General features: G+C 33.2%; 1 protein-coding gene across 4 annotated transcripts in view; it reads right to left on the reverse strand.

Annotated features, from left to right (window-relative positions):
• Positions 1-1223: 1223 nt before the first annotated feature.
• Positions 1224-21747, reverse strand: part of SLCO1A2 (solute carrier organic anion transporter family member 1A2) — a 107952-nt gene continuing 87428 nt past the window's right edge. For all 4 annotated transcript variants that reach the window (XM_055318650.1, XM_055318648.1, XM_055318649.1 and 1 more), the window contains 5 exons: positions 18630-18795; positions 17487-17659; positions 10966-11030; positions 10279-10396; positions 1224-2236 (listed from right to left, as the gene is read on the reverse strand). In XM_055318650.1, the coding sequence (XP_055174625.1) occupies positions 2017-2236; positions 10279-10396; positions 10966-11030; positions 17487-17659; positions 18630-18795 (742 nt within the window). In that variant the 3' untranslated portion in view covers positions 1224-2016. The remainder of the gene's footprint in view (positions 2237-10278; positions 10397-10965; positions 11031-17486; positions 17660-18629; positions 18796-21747) is intronic.

Here is a 21747-nt window from a genome sequence, read left to right on the forward strand (position 1 = left end):
TGGGGAATATTTAGGATGTTTGATAGTTATCTAGTAGTTGGATTCATGGAATGAAATGAACCAAGGGTTTCCTCTTCTGCCACCATCTTCCTCTCCTCCCCCCAAAAACTTCTTATGTGGTGCTGTGTCCTTTTTCTCATGAATCTCTGGAATTAGAATAAGTCCTTTTTCCTCCTTTTAGCTTCCGAGTGATTCTTGCCACATCCTCCCCACCAGCTCCAAATTTCTTGTCATTAGACCGTAACCCTCAACTGTAAACACTCAACTTTACTTCACTGCTGCAATCATACCTACCCTGAATTACATTCCTCATTTCCAATGAGTAGTTCTTCTCTCACATTTCAACAACACTCCTGTCTTGAATCATGGTTATTTTTAATAAAACCAAAAACGAAATTTCAAACTCCACAAGTCCAAAATTTAACTCTTAAAGACTGACCTACCCAGTCTTCTCCTCTCAGTTGCTTTCTTCTCATACGACACATATAATCATTCAGGAAATCATATTAGTCTTCAAAATATCTTTAGGCAGTCTTTCAATTAACTGATTTATTTTCTGTGCAGCTACTAATTTTTTTGGTGGTATTTGAATTTTCTACTCAGAGGCTCCTACTTATATTCCAGGCTCGTTGTGACTGCATTCTAGATTATGCCCTCTTCTGCTCTTCTATCTTGGAGGAATTCACATTCCCTTTATATTACACATATATAACCATAGTATATTGACATCCACTTTTCCCACCCTCCCTCCTTGTAATCTCCTCACCATTATGTAAATATATTATGTTTTATGTATTGACTATTATTTAAGTGGAATGGAGAATAAGGAGAGAAAATAAAGATTAGGTAAATATGGTTGCTTATTCTGCTCCCTTGAACCAGAAACCCCACATCATCAATAGGGTCTCTTGTCTTTTAAATTCTTTCATCCTTTTATTGTATCCATAAGTGACAAAATAATAATATGAGTAGATTTATTCTTATTCTTTTATTTTTTTAGTAGACTTAGTTTTAAATGTGTATCTTGAATTTTATTAACCCAGTTTCATAACAGAAGCTACTTTTTTTAAAGCATCATTCTTTAAGATGACTTATGGAAAATTAGTATTTGTATTCTAACTTTCGACATCATAAGTAGGATAAACATTGGTCTCAGAAGGTCTCCTGAATTTGGGACAATGTTCCTTTGACAATATCTGACACTACAGCCTTAAGGACTAGTATTTTTCTAATATTATCCTTTCATCCTTTGACTGAACACTTGTTTTTCACAGAGAGTTTAGTCACCAGGTTTGAATTGCTAAAAAAAAAAAAAAAAAAAAAAAAAAATCCAACAATCTTTGCTACATGATTTTTAATAACCTGACTCAGTTTCTCAGTGTTCTGAACAGAATGAGCAAATATATGACTTGAGTAATAAAGCTGGGAACAAGATGAGAGAAAGTGATGGCATAGTAATGAGTAATCTATTTTAAAACAATCATGTCTGGAAGTAATAGGAGAAGTTAAAGAACAATTCCTAGAATTAGAAAATGTGGGCCTCTCTCACATAAAAGTGATAAATTTGAATAAAATACTTAAATATTCATGTAAGCCAGATAAGAATTTCATTCTCTAAATAACCCCAATATCAAAGCAGAAATTCAATAGAATTAAATAGATTTTCATAATAGGAAATTTTTAGAATCATTTGGAAAAGGAAATGTGGGAAATATACCCTCGTTTCACATGACTTAAAAGAGAAATTGTTATTTCCATATAAAAATAAAGCTAGTTTTAATCTCCTGTTTTGAAGGTTGTTATAAATGTCCCTCTGAGGAATATCTCAAGTGCGATTGATGTCTCAGAAATACCATCAATGAACATTTCTTTATCTTGAGTAAAAACAAAACAAAACAACACCAAAATTTGAGGTTCATAAGCAAGAAAAAGTTACCCCCTGTATCCCTATTGATTTTAAAAACAATTAAGTTGTAGTGTATTCTCCAACTCTGGGAAGCATGATATAATACGGCATTACAGTTTAGTTTTTAATTCACCATCATTCAAAACTTTGGAATTTTGGTGCATATCTTTGCAATCATTTTCCTTTCCTATAACCTTTGCCTCTATAAGCACAGTTCCTGAAGAGACATTTTCACCGGGTAGAAGACGCTTCTTCAACATAATTAGGATTAAAAAGGCTGGAATATAGCTTGTTCCTCTTAGAGCTGCTGGCAAGCCAAGGTAGATGTATCTATCAAAAAAATGTTAAAATATATTAAATCTATATAATAATTAAAATATATTAAATAATAAAGTGTAGTGAGTACAAGCTAGTTTTGCATATCTTTAATTTTTAGTATTTCATTCCCATGAAGATTAGAGCAGATAATTGTTCTGCATGTCAATTTTATATAAGTGAACTCACTTATTAATTCTAATGTTTGTTAAATGTTGTTTGGAATTTTTCATCGAGAAAACTCACACTTCTTTTCTTTTCTTCTAATCTTTTGGGTTTTTAAAATCTTTTTGCATTGAATTGAACCTCTAAAGTGTAATGCTGAGGGACATCTTGGTGCCTCAGTTGGTTAAGGGACTGCTTCCTGCCTTCTGCTCAGGTCAGGATTCTGGAGTTGTGAGATTGCATCCCACATCTGGCTTCCTGCTCAGTGGGGAGCCTGCTTCTCCCTCTGCCCCTCTCCAGCTCATGCTCAAGCATGCACACTCTCATGCTCTCAAATAAATAAAATCTTTAAAGAAAAAAAAATATATATATATAATACTGATAGTGATAGCAGGTTTTTTCTAGTATCTAATAAAAATGCTTTCAAAGAAATCCCCATCAATTGTGATTTCTACTCTGTGGTTTTTTTTTTTTTTTATAACCTTAATTACTTTTAGAAAACTCCTCTTCTATCGTGAGCTTGCTCAAAGTTTAAATAATAAATAAAGTATCACCAAATTATTTTTCTGCATAGCAGATTATTCAAGATTTTACCCCCTTTATTGTGTTAATAAGGTATATTAGATTGATAAATTTTTCTCATACTGAACCATCCTTGCATGCCTAATATAAATTCTATGAGTGAGTTTTTATATATTAGATTTGATTTGTTAATTTTTTTACTTAGAATTTTTGCATACATATTTATAAGTAAAATCAGCCTGTATTTTTTCCTTCTACTGAAGTTGTCTAATGCGAATATCAAAATTGTACTAGTTTTGTAAATCAAGAAAATTTCCTTTTTTCCCATTTCTTGGAATGACTTGTATTATGTAGAAATCATCAGTTCATTGAAGGTTTATAAAACTTGTCTTAGGGATGCCTGGGTGGCTCAGTGGTTGGGCATCTGCCTTCAGCTCAGGGTGTGATCACGGGATCTCCATTGGTCCGTATCTGGCTCCCTATGGGGAGCCTGCTTCTCCCTCTGCCGGTGTCTGCCTCTGTCTCTCTGGGTTGCTCATGAATAAATAAATCTTAAAAAAAAAAAAAAAGAATCTGGACGTGGTGCCTTTAAGGATGGGAACTTTTGACTGATTCACATTTTTAAATAGCTATGAAAATATTCATGTTTTCTATGTATTTATAGTAAAATTTGGTAATATACACTCATCTTGAAAACCATCTATTTAATGTTTCTGAATTGTGTGCCTAAAATCCCTAAGTATTTGTACTTACATTTCCTTGTTTATTCTCAATAGTATTTATTTGTACCTCCTCTCTATTTGCCTTTTCAGATTATTGTTATTATTATTATACTTTAATCTTTTCAAAAAATAGTGTTTTATTTTTATTGTACCTCTATGGTGTATAGTCCATTTCTTAATTTCTGCATCTTTTTAAATTTTTTACTTCTAAAAATTTATGATGAAACACTTAAAATACAGAATAAAAGTTAACTAATAGGTTTGTACTTCAAAATGATTAAATTTTGCCATTTTTGTTTGAGACCAATTCAAAAGAAAATACTAATACATTGAAATTCCCTGTATACCCCTATGATATGACCTTTTAGCCTTTTCTAGATGTAAGACTATGTTGAATGTTATGGATTTTGTTCCTAGTTTTTTTTTATAGTTTTACAAGGTGTGTATGTTTATATTCATAACATATACAATTACTTTATACGTTTTTACATTTAAAATAATTGGAATAGCACTATACATTTCATTCTGAAAATGTGTTTGTTAGCCATTCATTTTATAACTATGCTCATACAAAAAAAAAAAAAAAAACTGGGATCCCTGGGTGGCGCAGCGGTTTGGCGCCTGCCTTTGGCCCAGGGCGCGATCCTGGAGACCCGGGATCGAGTCCCACATCGGGCTCCCGGTGCATGGAACCTGCTTCTCCCTCTGCCTGTGTCTTTGCCTCTCTCTCTCTCTCTCTCTGTGTGACTATCATAAATAAAAAAATAAATAAAACTATGCTCATACAGTTCTTCTTTCTTTTTCTTTCTTTCTTTCTCTTTCTTCTTCTTTTAAGATTTCATTTATTTATTCATGACAGACACAGAGAGAGAGAGGCAGAGACATAGGCAAAGGGAGAAGTAGGCTCCCTGCAAGGGGCCTGATTTGGACTCAATTCCAGACCCCAGGATTATGCCCTGAGCCAAAGGCAGATGCTCAACTGCTGAGCCACCCAGGCATCCCTACTTTATTTATTTTTAACTATTGCACCACACTTCAATGTGTGAATATACCACAATTTATTAATCAATTCCCTATTGGACACTTGTTTTAACATTTTCTAATATCAATAATACTGCAATAAGTCTCCTTTTAATGTAAGCAAGAGTTTCTCTAAAATATGTCTCAGGGTTGTAGAGTACACAACTTAATAGATATTGCCCAAAAGTTTTCATTAGTTTTTATATATTAACAACATTCTTTATTGTTTACAATGTCTTCTGTTATCAAGAAAATTTAAAAGTTTATAGTCACATTTGCTCATTTTTAAAAACAATTATTCATGAGAGAGAGAAGCAGGCTCCATGCAGGGAGCCAGACGTGGGACTCGATCCCGGGTCTCCAGAATCACGCCCTGAGCTCAAGGCAGTGCTAAACCACTGAGCCACCCGGGCTGCCCACATTTGCTCATTTCTTGCTATATGGTTTGTGGTTTTGTTTTAACTCAAACACAAAGCAATAAGGATCAGAGATATTAGGTTCTATTGTTGCTGGTGACCTATCTGCTATTGATCTAATTGTCATTTCTTTGTAAGCCACATATTTATTTCTCTGTAATTTATGGGTTTTTTTCCTTTACCTTGAATATTTGTAATTTTGCTCTTATATGTCCACTTATATCTATTCTACTATACATTTTAAGTTCACCTGTGGGGATGCCTAGGTGGCTCAGAGGTTGAGCATCTGCCTTTAGCTCAGGGAGTGATCCTGGAGTCCTGGGATTGAGTCCCACATTGGGCTCCCTGCATGGAGTCTGCTTCTCTCTCTGCTTATGTCTCTGACTCTCTCTCTCTGTCTCTCATAAATAAATAAAATCTTAAAAAAAATAAAAAGTTCACCTTTGATATGAAAATTTATGTCTCAAATTCTAGGAAATTTTATGCCATTAATTCTTTAATTTACATCTGACATTTCCTCAATTCTCTTTCTAGAATTTTTTGAAGTGTATGCTTTAATTGTTAACTGATCTTTAATATTATCTAGGCATTCATTTTTGTTGAATCACTTCAGATTATTGATTTAATCACTTCAGATTATTGATTATTGATTTATTGATAGATTTTTAAATCTATTGATTTAGATTTTTTTTCTAGATAAATTCTCCTGTGCTCTTTCAGTTTACTAATTCTCATGTTAACTATATTAACTTGAAATGTATTACATATTTAAGATTCCTTTTGTTATCTCAATGATATACATTTAATCTCTAATCTTCCCAAGAGTTCTTTTTGATATTCTTATTTCTGCTTGCTTTTTCTTACAATTTCTCGTTCATTTTTAATGGATATTATGCCATTTACTTATTATTCTTAATCTTTTTGAGCTGATTAAGCACACTTATTTTAAAGTCTTTGTCAAACTCCTACATTATATTAAATTTGATCTGGAATTAAGTCATGTTTCAATTGGTAATTTAAGTGCTTATCTTTTTTTGCCAGTAGAATTATTCAAGTGTTTTTAAGTTTTAGCTTGCAAAATTAAACAATTTTGAATATTTTGTTGTTGTTGCTGATTGTTCTGGCTTTCTTTCTCTGTATTTATTCTTTCAAAATCTCTTTTACAAAAAAAAAAATCTCTTTTACAATGACGTTTGTATTTGTTTTCTAGGGCTGCTATAACAAAGCACCACAAAATTGTTGGCTTAAAACAAAATAAAGTTGTTCTCACAATTCTGGAGGCTAGAAACCTGAAGTCAAGATGTTGGCATGGCTAGGCTTCTTCTGTAGGCTCCAGGAAAGAATCCTTCCTTGACGCTTCCTAGCTGCTGGTAATTGCCAGCAATCCTTAGCATTCCTTGATTTGTAGATGCAATACTGCAATCTCTACCTCTGTCTCTACATAGCATCTTCCTGTGTATGTGTCCCTGTGCTTTTCCTCTTATAAGGACATGGGTGATTGGATTTACAGCCCACATAATCCAGTATGACCTCATCTTACTTTCACTAATTCAAAGACTTATTTCCAAATAAAATCATATGCTGAGATCATGGGTAGATGTGAAATTTTGATGGACACCATTCAATTCAGTCCAAGAGTGATGAATACCACCTCATGAATTAAAGCATTCAATCTGGATCTGATCTCTTGACTTCCTAAAAGTATTTTATTTTCTTTTTGGAAGCTGATCACCTAGAAACCACTGCACATTTCTAGGTTTAAAGGCTTTGCATTTAGGCTTTGCTCTCAGCTCTGTTTATTTCTTTATGTTTATTCTTTATGTTTCTGTTCAATTTCTAGTTCAGGAAAACTAGATATGCTAGATAACGTTTTTATTATCTTTGAACCCAGATATATTCCTTCGGAATATAAAAAATATATTGTATCTACTGTTCTTATTTGAAATAGGAAATATGGGATCCCTGGGTGGCGCAGCGGTTTAGCGCCTGCCTTTGGCCCAGGGCGCGATCCTGGAGACCCGGGATCGAATCCCACGTCGGGCTCCCGGTGCATGGAGCCTGCTTCTCCCTCTGCCTATGTCTCTGCCTCTTTCTCTCTCTCTGTGTGTGCGACTATCATAAATAAATAAAAATTTTAAAAAAAGAAATAGGAAATGTATCAGTACATAACTTATCGAATTATTTATCAGGGTTTTATTTACTTTATTTGAAGTTACATTGTCCTTTTTCTTAATTCTGAGTTCACTAATTTTCAGTCTTTTTAAAAACATATATACATTTAAAGGCCTAAATACACATTTGAGTACTGGCTTAGCTTTGTCCCACAAGTTTTCCTATTCAGTGCTTTCACTGACATAGAGTTCTAGTCATTTTATTATTTGTATTAGAACTTATTCTTTGACCTATGAGTAATTTCAAATGTGAGGCTTTGGCAAAATTTTATCATGGGTTTCTAACTGCATTGCATTATGGACAGAAAATAGTGGTTATATATTATCAACACTTTTTTTTAACTGTGGCATTGGACTTAGTTGTAATAAATGCTTATTATAGGCCTGAGAAAAATATATATTCTCTTGGTTGGGCTTTTTAAAATTGTTATATATTTATTAGATAACTCTTGTACAATTTGGTGGTTCAAAATTTTCTCTATCATCAATGATTTTTTTTGTCTATATTTTCTATTCACCTGTTTGGAAAGTGTGTTGAAATTTTCCACTCTGATTTAGATTTCTTGTAATTTTGTAAATTTTTTCTTTTATATATTCAAGGTTATGTTAATAGATATACCTGGGTTTATGGCTGTTACATATTATTGATAAAATGTTTCTTTGATTACTAAGTAACATTCTTCTTTATTAATCATTATTTATTTATTTATTTATTTATTTATTTATTTATTTATTTATTTATTTTTAAAGTAGGATCCATGCCCAGAATGGAACCCAATGCAGGGTTTGAACTCACAACCCTGAGAACAAGACCTGAGCTGAAATCAAGAATTGGAACTTAACTGACTGAGCCAACCAGGTGGCCCAATCCTTTTCAATTTAAATTCTATTTTGTCTCACAGTCATTAATATAAGCACAGAAATTTGATTTTAATATATGCCTGGTATATCTTTTCTGACCTTCATCTTTAGCCTTTCTTCATATTATATTTTGTAGGCAGTGTCTTACAAATAGCATATAGCTAGAATTTTGAAAACATTGAAATTTGTGTGAAGTCATTATCTTTTTAAGAAGCAAATTCATTTGCTTTACATTTATTGTGAAACTTGGTATACTTAGGCTTATATTTTCAAATTATTTTGTGTGTTTTTATTTTCCTATTTCTTACTTCCATTTAATTTTCCTTAACCTTTTTCTTCTTTTCTATTGGTGTCAAGTAAATATAAGTGGCCATCCTTTTAGCCTTACAGTTTTGGCAAAATTAAGTTAATCAGAATTTCTGTTCTTGAGAACTATAAAAGACTCCTAGATTTTACCTGGATTTTAAGCTAACAGGCTAGCCTGCCACAGTTGCATGGATACTGGTCCAAGATACAAGACTTCCATGTCAAAGACAAAGGACTTTTTTACTCACAGTACAGAAATCAGCAAAAGCTGCGAGTTCAGGCTGGTTTTCCTTAATCTTCAAGTCCCAAAAGAATCCCATGGTGAAAGACCTATGTGGACCTTGTGCACACAATGGGTTTGGGTCACAGCTGAGAAATCCTGAGTTTAGGAAATCCCATTCTTTTAAATGGGCTACAAGCAAATCTGCCAACCTTTGACCTAGAGAGAGTTATTATTTTTATCATCCTAGACAGCAAACTCTGCTCCATAGGAAAACATCATCTATATCTTCCAAGGTCATTTACTATTCAAATGTCCTTGAAAAGATAGTTCACAAAAAAAGCCTCTGCTAACAAGGTATGCAGAAATGTAAGAAACCCATGGAGAACTGTCTACTAACAATATCCACCTCCTGTTTCTACACAATATTAATATGTGGTGAATTTTCTCATGAGTACACTACTTTATCGGCCACTCCAATTAATCTGACTGATAGAGGATGGTACCAAATATAATTATTTTGTCTGAAATAGCATTTAATTAAGGCTACTATCAAAATGAACCTTGGCAGCAGGTTGAGGCCAATCTACACTAGTGATCCTCAGGGTTTTTCAACTGTGAATCAAACCCATTGCATACACAGTATGTGCCTGGGCCCACCTTCACATTACCCCTGTAGAGCTATAGGGGAACAGAGAACTGATGAAAACATGAATCTCATGTTGTCTGCTCTCTTCACAGTTCTCCACATATATCATTTTACTAATCAAGATAAGAAATGTGTGGGAAATATCAGAAAGGGAGACAGAACATAAAGACTCCTAACTCTGGGAAACGAACTAGGGGTGGTGGAAGGGGAGGAGGGCGGGGGATGGGGGTGAATGGGTGACGGGCACTGAGGGGGGCACTTGACAGGATGAGCACTGGGTGTTATTCCGTATGTTGGTAAATTGAACACCAATAAAAAATTAATTTATTAAAAAAAAGATAAGACCTTAGAATGTTTTAAACATTGCTAAATTGTTTTTTAGTAAATGAATTTTTGTACTGCTTCAAGAGAAATTAATACAAATTTAAACAAAATTCAGGTTTCCAAATGAAAAAGAATATGAAAATAGAGCAAAATTGAAGCATTTCGTTAAAAAACACCTTATATTGAGTTTTGTTTAAAATCAGACTTATATTAACAAAAGAATAAGCCTTTATGAAGACTATTGTGTCAGCAAAATTTAATGGAGGAAAAATATCATTTTGAAAAATAGAGGTAGATGTGAAAGGAAGTAAAGATTCAGGCTAGTAAGGTATAAAAATGAAGTAAGATGAAATGGGAATACTTTAGAGAGTAATTTAATTTAGATAGGTGGTTTAGGTACAGCTATTACTTTCAATAATGTATTGATTGCAACCAATTTAGCAAAGATCACTTAAAAAGGCAAGTCATCCATGCTTATATTTAATAAGTACTTTGAGTATAGTGAGAATATAAGATTCTATGTATAAATGAGGAATAAATATATAGTATTAGCACATATTCTGGAAACACAGTCAAAGGTAGTCTGTGTACCTGACAAAGAAAATGCTATACATGAATAGTGCCACTTTATGTACAGGCTGTGCTTAGAAAGTAATTCTTTAAAAAATTTATTATCTTTACCTGAAGTTGGTAGAATCATATATCCTGCATGCCCCTGACTCACCACATTTCAACATTCCCCAATGTAAACATGTAGAATCCACTAAAGCTCCAAAATAAATAGGTGCAGGAATTCCAGCTACAATTAAAGAAGGCAGAAAGAAAAATCCATCAACCAGGTAAGAATTAAAGCACATTATTTTGTTTGAAAACATTTTAATTTTCTCTATTTGTAGAACAAATAAAGTTTAACAAAATATGAATAAAATGATTTAAATTTATTTTTAGAAATCAGAAGTTGCTTTTACTATAAAGTCTCCAAATTATAAAGGATAAGTAATGTGATGGATAAATGCAACATAAACATTATTGATATAGAAAAACATTGAGTTAATGATTCTTTATATTTTTCCTGCAATTTTCTGGACCAATCACATGTACATTTTACTTTAACAAAGCATTTTGTTGTTGTTGTTCATTTGCTTTTCAAATCTTCTAATAGATAAAAAGTAGAATTAAGTTCAGATAGATCTTTTTTAAGTAAAAGGGGGAAGTTCTCTATTTCTTCTTGTACCTCATTCTCATACAAATTACAAAGTGCTATAAGCAGAAGGGATATTTGCTAGACTGTTACTTCAAGAGAATGATTTAATTTTCTTAGTATTTAATAATGTTTTGATATGATGTTGGAAAAATTACTATTTTTACCAAATACTCTTGTGCAAAATGTATGTAACCCCACACCAAGAGACTTCTCTTCAGGCTTGATACACCTAAAAAAGAAAAGGTAAACTCATAAATAAAATAAAAGTAGAGCTTTAAACTTTGTCATAGTTTCTTTTAAAACTATATGCAAGTAACACACTGGGGACCAGATTTTTTTTTTTTTTTTTTGCATGCTCAGGTCTTGGTTATCCAAGGTCTAATTATTCAGCTTATAGCCTACACAGGACCTCTACTTCTGGTCCTTGGCATTTACCCATCATTTTTGCTCATTCATTTCTATCAGAGAGTTATCAAAGAAGAAAGTATGTCATATCAATTTCTGCCCCAACACCCACTTATTGAAGTGGTAGTTCTTGATTAAATCTTTAGCCTAAAACAAAAATGATGCAACCCTAGCTGTATTTAACTTATTTATGTTGACAAAATACAGAAAAGCTGAGAATGTATATAAGTAAATTTAAGACAGAAAGAAAGACTAAAAATTTTCAAAGGGATGTGGTCAAGAAATCCAAAGCAAATATATTTTAAATGATTTGGTATCATTTCAAGAGTCACACAGAAATCTCCATTCTCTCCAAAAATTCCCCCACTTTTGCACTGTTGCTTGAAATTCCTATAGAAATGAAGACTATAATTCCCCACTGGACTTTTTTGTGTCCCACTCCAGCATCAGCATCAGCATGATTAGATCCCCAAAGGATTCACTTTGAGAGCTCCACTATATTCCTTTCTCTTCCCTGATTAATTCAAAGCTGAGAAAATAAAAGCAGCTTTCTTCACAAAAGCATGCAATACATTTTTAGCATGTCAGTAAAATGACAGTACATTTTCTCAATGTAAGTGTTTTAGTATAAAATTTGAAAAAATCCCGTAAGTTGATCTAGACATTATCTTCCTGATGCATAGGTTATTTAGACAACATCAATGATTTTACTTAGAAGTTAAGAAAAACCAGAAAGACCTATCATGATCCTCTTGGTCCCATGGTTTCCATTTAATACAGAGAATAGGGCATTTCAATTTTACTGAAGAATTTTTTCTTTCCCCTTTATCTCTCACAGAAGCATGAAATATTATAGTGAAAAAATTATTTAATGTTTAAGGAGTTTAAACTGTTCTATGAACTTTATCATTGATTGTCATTGATAATAATGTCAATGTCTAGAATCCAAGAATCAAAAAAATTAGCATACAAATCATGAGAAAATGCTGAGAAAAATTGAAATCGTTTTTCAGGTTGGCAGAATAGCATTGATGTTTCACCCTCTACCATCATGGTAGGAGATCCGGGGAGATTCCGCAAAAATAGAAACACAAGTAATACTAATAAAAATCCAGTGGTTAACGTCTACCATATGACCCTGGCAAGAGATGGGGGAAGATAATAGAGATGTGAAGAGAGCCTGATTAGATACTTATTTTATTAGGGGGTAGATATTAATACTGAAAAGTTTTGAAAGTAAAACATTAATGTGGTTAAGAATTTCAATAATCAGGTTAACTATTTGAAAGATACAGCTTTCAAAGCAGCAGAACATCCAATATATACAGTAGTTCCCCCTTATCTGTGGTTTCACTTTCTATGCTTTGCCTTAACCCACAGTCAACTAGAGTCCAGAAGCAGATGGTCCACCTGCTGGCATATCATCGGAAGATCAAAAGCAGATGAATATTACAGTCCCTGTATCACAATGCCTACCTCATTCAACTTCTTTCATCTCATCATGTAGGCATTTTATCATCTCATATCATTACAAGAAGAAAAAGGGTAAGTATAGTGCAATGAGATATTTTTATAGAGTGAGAGAGACCACATGCACTTAACTTTCATTAAAGTATATTGTTTCAATTGTTCCATTTTATTATTAGTTATTGTTGTTAATCTGTTGCTGTGTCACATTTGTAAATTAGACTATATCATAGCTATGTATATATAGGAAAAATATAATATGTGTAGGGTTTGGTACTATCCCTGGTTTCAGAACTAAGAAATGAAATATAATTCCTTGAAAGAAATAATTAAAAGATAAAGAAGAGAATTAAGTGATGCTAATAACAGAAGTATAATGATCAAAAGCAGATTTGCATCCTATAATATAGTCTCCAAATACATAAATTTAAAAACTGACAGTATTATAGGGGGAAATGCATCAACAATATTTAAAGATTTTAACACCTATCTCTGAAAAACTGGTGAGTTACATTTACAAAATTTTAGTAACACAATGCTTTACTGCAATCCAAGAGATATGGGAACTGTAAACCCCAAATGCAGAAGTAACTCATTCTTTTCAGAAACTCATGAAATACTTAAAAAATGCACTAGACCCCAATGAAAGCTTCAATATCCCACCTCCCCAACCTGTTATCTTTCATATAATGTTCTCTGAATATAAAAATCAATAACAATAATAAAAGAATAAGTATAGAAGGTTCTTATAGATGTGATATATAAATATATATTATATAACATATTAATAAATAAACTTTGGTCTAGTGGGGCAAATAATAAAAGAAACCACAAAATAGTTAGAAATAAACCTCACAGAAAATGCTAGTTGAGGCATAGCTAAAGTAATACTTGAAATGAAATGTACAGCCTTATACACAGTAGTCAGAATGAAAATAATGATCTAAGTATTAAAATCATTGGATAAAGAACTACAGAGCAAGTCTAAAAGCAAAAAAAAATTAAGAAGAGCAGAAATACATGAAATAAAGATTAACAAAACTAAAACCTGATTATTTTTAAAATATTTTATTTATTTATTCATGAGAGACACAGAAAGAGAGAGAGGCAGAGACATAGGCAGAGGAGAAGCAGGCTTCATGCAGGAAACCCAGTGTGGAACTCGATCCCGGGACTTGAGGATCACAGCTTGAGCCGAAGGCAGATGCTCAACCATTGAGCCACCCAGGCTTCCCTAAAACCTGATTCTTCAAAAGAAGAAAAATAGACAAGTCTCTGCAACAATGATCAACAAAAAATAAAAAAGAGGAAATAAGCAAAACACCTAATAAAACAGGGAAAACCTTTCAGATACATCAGAGTATCAGAATGATAAAATAATATTATAAATATCTATGTACTAACAAGCATACAACAGGTATAAGTAGAAATTGAAAGTGTGAATAGGCACTAACACTGAATAAATGGAAATCATAATGAAATATCACTGTCCAAATGAGCCCAACATGTAAACACTTTTATAGGTGCATTTATATAACTTTTAACAGCCAGATATTTAATATAAATAGTTTCAGAAATTAAAATATAGAAAATTTATCAATTCATTTTTGGGGGCCTCAAATGATTCCAAATCAAAAAATAAAAAAGAATAAAAAATAGGTCTTTATTGCTTATCAACATAGATATAACAATTTAAATAAAGTAGTATTTATACAAACCAAATCATAAATGAAACATACTGTAACTGGGGCACCGAGGTAGCTCAGTAGGTTAAGCATCCTTCTTCTGATTTTAGCTTGGGTCATGGTCTCAGATTGTGAGATTGGGCCCCTCATCAGGCTCCATGCTCAGCAGGGAGTCTGCTTGAGATTATCTCTCTCCCTCTCTCTCCCTGCCCCTCCCCTCTTCAAATAAATAAATAAAATCTTTTAAAAATATACCATAACTATGGTTTTTTTCATCCATGCAAACAGTTCAACATAAAAAAGCTACCACTTAATTTTACTACACTAAAAACACTAAGCAGAAAAGTTACAAAATCATAGATGCAGAAAAATACATTTAATAAAGTTTAATACCTATTTCATTAGTAAAGACTTAGAAACTAGATGAAAACTATATACTGAAAATCTATAGCAAGTCTCATAATGGAAAAAGTTGTATGGTTTCCATTAAGATTAGAAAAGTACAAGAATACTATCACCACTATTGTTTAATAGAGTTTTGGTCTAAGTTGATGCTATAAGAAAATCTGAAAAAGCCTAATATGTGTAAGGTTTAGAAGTGAAGAGATAAAACTCTCCATATTTGCACATATTTATATATAAAAAGCCTAACAAAATCAACAAACTACTAGAATAAGAAAAGTTGCTGGATTATAAACTTTAAAAAATTAACAACATTCCTCTAAATCAACAATAATCAACTAGAAAATATAAAATAGTACCACTTACAATCACAAATACTTACATACCTGTATGTATCCATAAAAATATATCCATATCCCTGTGTGGACTGATATATGTGGATATGAATATATTTATTATAAATGACATAATTTTATATGTATGTATACATTTGTATATACATGTGTATATTATCTATAGAAGAAAAGTTAAATAAATGGAAAGATTTGATTTTCACAAATATTTGATGCCAGATTTTCTCCAAATAATCTATGGAATCCACACAAACTCCATCAAAATTCCTATGTGAGCATAAAGATCCATACATCAGTAGCTAAATCAATTTGTGAAGAAAAGAATAAAGAAAGAGTAAAGGTGTTAGGGGTGAGTGGGTAAAGAAGAGTTTACCATATGAGATATTAACCTATACCATGTCAAAGTAATAAAATCAATATGGTACTGTATGAAAACAAAACTGTAGAATTAGAATAAAAGTGAAAATTGACTCATGTAATATTAAAACTGGAGATATGGTAAAGTTAGCACCAAAAATCAACAGAGAAGGGACCTCTTATTTATATTGATGCTGGAAAAACTGCTTTATTATATGGAAAAAAATAACACTGAATAACTATCTCCCTTGCATCATACATAAAGATAGACCTGAGATGGTTTAAAGAACCATATGTAAAAGGTGAAGCTGTAAAGCTATTAGGATAAAATTTAGGTGAATATTTTTATAAATTAGGAGCATAAAAACACTTTTAAAATGTGACTCTCCAATACATAAACCCTAAAGTAAGAAAATTATTAGATTTCAGTACAATAAAATTTAAGATTTAAGTTCATAAAAGATGCTTTGGAGAAATTTTAAAAAGATGAGAGAGGAGGAGATAATTGTGTCATGTAAACAAATATTACATTAATATTTATAATTTAGTGGTGCCTGGGTGGCTTCGCTAGTTTGGTGTCTGCCTTTGCTCAGGTCATGATCTCAGGGTCTTGGATCAAGCCCCACATCTGGCTCCCCACTCAGTGGGGAGTCTGCTTCTTCCTCTCCCTCTACCCCTACCACCTGCTCATGCTCTCTTTGGTCTATCTCAAATAAATAAATGAAATATTTAAAAACTTAATACTTATAATTTAGACAGCAATCAGCAAAATTACCAAGAAAAATATAAGAAATATAATACAAAATGGGCAAAGAAAGTCAATAAACATCTTGAATCAGAAGCCTAAATAGCTATTAAAAGTTTGAAGAGATACTTAAATATACTGAATTAGGAAATCGCATATTAAAACATCAGTGAGCTACTGTTTTACACTTGTTGGAGTAGTCAACATCAGAAAGTAAGATAATTCCAAGTGTTAGTGAGGCTGTAAGGAGGTAGGAACTCCCATGTAGTGAAGGTGTGAGATAACTCATAAGAACTAGTAGTACTTGGTGAGTTTATCTATGCCTATACCTTATGAACCAAAGCAAGATTTATAGCACAATACCTGCTTGTGTGAATATAAAAACACAAACTCACAAAAAATATTAGCATTTCACAGAGGATAATCCATATTTATCATTTAATGTGGGTGACTATGATAAGAGGGAGTGAAAAATAGAATGAAAAAAGTAAAAATTAAACAAGAATGAAAACTTATCCTAGCTTATAAGGATAATGTGCTATGGACTGAGAATTGCAATTATCTTAACTCTGCTTCAAAGTTCCAATAAAATATGAAGAAAAGATAAAAATGCACATTTTGCTTAGTAGGAATGTTTATGATTGTTTTCTAGGCATGCAAAATGCTGGAATTGAATGCACACATGTGTACTACACCAAGTCTGAATCCTAGCTCTGCAGTTTCCTAGTTTTAGAAAGTTCTTCATCCTTTGTATCTCATGATAGCCTTGTAAAAAAAAGTTGAGTATTTATTATTATGCCTATTTTTGTTTTTTAAAAAATGAAGCTAAGAAAAATCAAGTGACCTGTTTATGCCCTGTAGATAGTAAGTGGTGACACCAAGGTTTCTGATAGTTTTACACTCTGCTGTCCTGTAGCTTGAACTGTATGAAATGACTGCTAGGTAACCACTCTATATCTATCAAAATGACCATTTCATATGGGTTACACTAAAATTTAATGTTTCTTCTTGTGTCAACAATGAGAGGTTCACATAATTTAGCTGCAAAAAACAAGGCAGGAAAGATAAAGAAGGAAATGCTAAAAGATGAATATTCATATCCCTAATTATCAAAATTTTATAAAATTCAACAATACCTAATATAAAATTCTTAATACATGATATAAAAGAGCACTGAATTCTTAGATAATATAGGCTTCAAGTGGCTTTTTTAGAAAAAGGTACCTTAGTAAAGGACCAAGAAGGAATCCAAATAAAGAAAATTTTTGTACCTTAGAAGAACCATATATCCAGGGATCGCAGATAAAGAATAAATAAAACTGCCAATTGCTGACAAGATTAAAAAGTACTGGAGCATCATGGAACAGTCATATCCTTTGTCACACAGCCCAAGAACTGCAGATGAATTTCCTGAGGTTTGAATGCAGCTACAATTTTGGAACACCTATCAAAAAATAATATATTATCCTATTTAAGAAAGTAAAATTTTGAACACACATCACAAATATTTTCTACATAGCCAACTGGATCAAGAAGGAGACTATTTATTCCCTTTATTCTCATCTCTATTATGGTGCTTCTCAGGATTATAGCTTAAAAAAAACATGGAAGTGTGGTTTTAGAAAAATGGTATTTCTTTCTAAAATATGGAATAAATTTGCAATCACTCACCTATCCTAAAGTCATGTCTGTTAAAGACGCATAGTGTTTTCAACATGAAGTATGAGAAACAAAATTTGTTTTCAAATACTCAGCTGAAATATTTAGCTTTATGAATAAAGCTTTGTTTCAAAAAGTATAGTTTATTTCAAAAATGGAGTAGAGTCAATCCTTTAAAAACTCATATTTCCAGGTTTTCTTTTTTTTCAGGTTTTCATAAGAATCAAAAGTTATATTTTACTTTATTACCAACAATTTTTTAAATATTGTAAAATTTTCAGGAGAAAAAAGCAGCCTAATTCTACCCTCTTAAAAAGCTGTCAGAATGTGAAAAACACAGAAAGCACATGCATATATATATTTAGAAAAGGGGGAAAAAAGAGGAAAAAATGGCAAAGCAATTAGCTCGGTAGCTGAGATCAAAACAACCAGCTCCATCTCAATGATAAAAATATTTCAGTCCAGAATATTTTTAAAATGAGTTAGTTATATAATAATGACAACTGCTATGGAATTAAAGATCAGTGGTTGGTGTCCAGTATACTCAAATAAAAATAATTAATTAAAGGAAAAGAACAGTGGTCAGACACTGTGCAGGTTTAAAGTAAGATTTATGAAATAAAAGGTAAATCAAATGAACATACAGAAAGACTTTAATTTTACTTTTATGAAATGTGGACCCACTTCATGTTGGAAAGTTCTAATGCAATGCATAAAACCAAAGTTTTGTAAAAGAGATGGACAGAATGTGTTACCATGTTTATTCCTGTTCCAAAGGATGTCTCACAACCAGCAAGACAAGCTGACATATATGACACACCATTGTTTCCACACACAGGGTCCCACATTTTAATTGGACAGTTGCAATCCTTGTTACAGTCCGCAAGGATGGTATTTTCCACATATAAATCTTGTTGTATTCTGAAATGTTTTAAAATAATGCATGGATATTGAAAGACTATTAGAACATTTCCTTATTATTTTTTTCATCTTAATCCAAAATTATATTTCTTCTGACCCCCAGAATAGAAGCAGAAATCTTCCCACCTTCAATGTCTGGCCTCAGAACTGTAGCTCTGGCATAAAAAACACGTGCTTTGGTGACCACATAGCAACTTTTCGATTTACTTCAGATAAGCAAGTAGCCAATAAACAGGCATTAACTGAGTGCCTACCATATAGAAGAGGTTTTTCTAGGTATTATTAGAACACAAAAATGAAGATGACCTAATCCCTGTGGTTGATCCATATGGTAGTTAGTAATGAGAGATCTTGTGTTATGAAAGCAATCTTGAAGTTCAAAATCTGTAAGTTCAATTTGTTTTTTTTTTAATGTAAGTTCAATTTGTAATGCAGACAGTATATTTAGCTTCAGAAATCTAACTACTTGAGTAAAAAATACCTTCTTCTAGTATAATGTCCAGTAGTCATAAAATTGGCAACATATGGGCATGTGGGTGGCTCAGTGATTGAGCATCTGCCTTTAGCTCAGGTTGTGATCCTGGCATAGTGGGATCAAATCCTACATTAGGCTTCCACCAGGGAGCTTGCTTCTCCCTCTGCCTGTCTCTGCCTCTGTCTTTGTGTCTCTCATGAATATATAAGTAAAATCTTTTTTTTAAAAAAATGACAGCATAAGTTGTTGTTGACCAGTTTCCCTCCCAAGAAGACCAAGTAACAGCTATCCAGACAAGATACCATTGTTAAAATCCCAGCACTGGGGTGAGGCTAAAAGCATCCCTCTGGACCACGTAGACTTAGAAGGATCACATTGGAAGAGTAAGAGGAGCAGTTACACTGTAATCAAATTGCCCCTCCCCCAGGTCAGCACAATGGCACACAGAGAATTCCCCCCTGGTCCTACTGTTTTTCCAAAGGGAAAAGAGAGCCCAAGGTAGACATTAAGTACCCTCAGCATTGTGGGATATTTCCCAGAAGGCCCATTCAGGTGTCACCTCATGAGCATCACTGGGAGAATCTGTAGGCCTCCCTTATTAGCAATTAGATAAAGAAGAAGAAGGAAGACAGGGATTACAGCAAACAGCACTCAGATCTTGGTGGACTGTTTTCTCACTTGCCACCTTGTCCAAGTACAGACCCAGCCTGTAGTTCTGCTCATTCTACAGGGCTGAATGGTGGCTCCTATTGACCAAGAATCTCAGTTGGCAATTCTACTTGACTTGGGTTCCCAGTCAACAGGGCATACTGGTGTTGGAGCTTGTTCAACTCCCTTATCTGGGAAAGGAAAAAAATTCACAGCCCTGCCTAACTAGTGAGTATAGCCTCCAGTCTCACTAATTCGGAAAGCCTGGCCAGAGAATGTAGGCAGCCATAGAGTCCATCCTACAGCCCTGCTCCACCTGGGAGTCAAGCTAATAGCCCTGCCCTAAGCATAACCTCTGGCCCCACCTAACCAAGGAGGCTGAACAATAACCCTGGGCAGCCTCAGAGCCCAGACTACAGCATCACCCAGGCACAGAGCCCAGCCTTTGGCCCTACCCAATTGCTGAATACAGCCTGAAGCCTTATTTAAGCAGGGAACCTAGTCAGTGACTATGCCCAATCATCGAGCAGAGGTTGCAGCCTTACCTGATGAGAGAATTTGGACAGTGATCCTGCCCAAGTAGAGGATGCAGTTTCTAGCACCACCTAACTCTGGGATATTAGAGCCTCTCTCCTCCAGAGAATGTGGCTGGCAACCTTGTTCAACAGTAAAGCCCAGTAACTCCCTTGTGAAGCTCGCCCTGTGGCCCCACCTAACTTCAAGGCACAGCTTGTAACCCTTCTTGATCATAGAGCACAGCATGATCCTTAGCTGATCAGGAACAATTGTGAGCCCAACCTATATCCCTGACCAGTGGCATCATCCTGACAGGGAATATAGTCTACAACCTACTAGTGGTCCCTTCTGACTGTGGAGCACAGCCAGAAGCCCTTCCCAATCAGAAAGCCCACCCAGTAGTCCCATTTGAATGTGCAACACAGCCAAGAATCCCAAATAGGTTGAATCCAAAAAGAAAGTATACCAAAACACATAATAATTAAACTGACAAAAGTAAAAGATGAAGAGAAAATTTTGAAATCAACAAGACAAAAATGATTTGTCACTTTAAGGGTATTTGCATAAGACTATAAGCAGATTTCTCAACAAAAACTTTGCAGGTCAGGAGAGAGTGGGATAATATATTCAACATATAGGAAGAAAAAAAAACCCTCTCAATCAAGAATACTATATTGGCAAAGCTGTCCTTCAGAAATGAAAGAAACAAAGATTTCCCCAAACAAACAAAAACTGAGGAAGTACATCACTACTAAACCTGAATTACAAGAAATGCTAGAGGAAATTCTTGAAGCTGAAATAAAAGGATGGTAATTAACATCACAAAAACATGTGAATGTATAAAGCTCTAGTTTAAAGTTGAAAAACAAATGTATTATAAATAACCATAATTACAGTAACATATTGGATACACAATATAAACAAATGTAAATTTTAACATTAACCTAAGATACAGGGGAGGAGAAGTACAAATATAATTTCCATATGCTATCAAAGTCAAGATGGTAACATAAAATAGGATGCTATAAATATATTTTAATGTAAGCCTCATACAAAGAAAAGAGCTATAGTAGTATACGAAATATTGTGCTAAATTTGTCAAAGTATACACCAGAGCAAGTTGTCAAATCACAAAGGAAATGCATTCATCAAGAAGATACAACAGTTGTAAATATTTATGCACCCAAAATTGAAGTACCTAAATATATAAAACAAATAACTAAAAGGAGAAATAAACAGCAATACAATAATAAAGACTTTAATACTCCAATATCAACAATGGATAGATAATCTAGACAGAGAATTAATAAGGA

The sequence above is a fragment of the Nyctereutes procyonoides genome, unplaced genomic scaffold (genome assembly GCF_905146905.1).
Source record: "Nyctereutes procyonoides isolate TBG_1078 unplaced genomic scaffold, NYPRO_anot_genome, whole genome shotgun sequence".
In the NCBI taxonomy this organism is placed as follows: domain Eukaryota; kingdom Metazoa; phylum Chordata; class Mammalia; order Carnivora; family Canidae; genus Nyctereutes; species Nyctereutes procyonoides.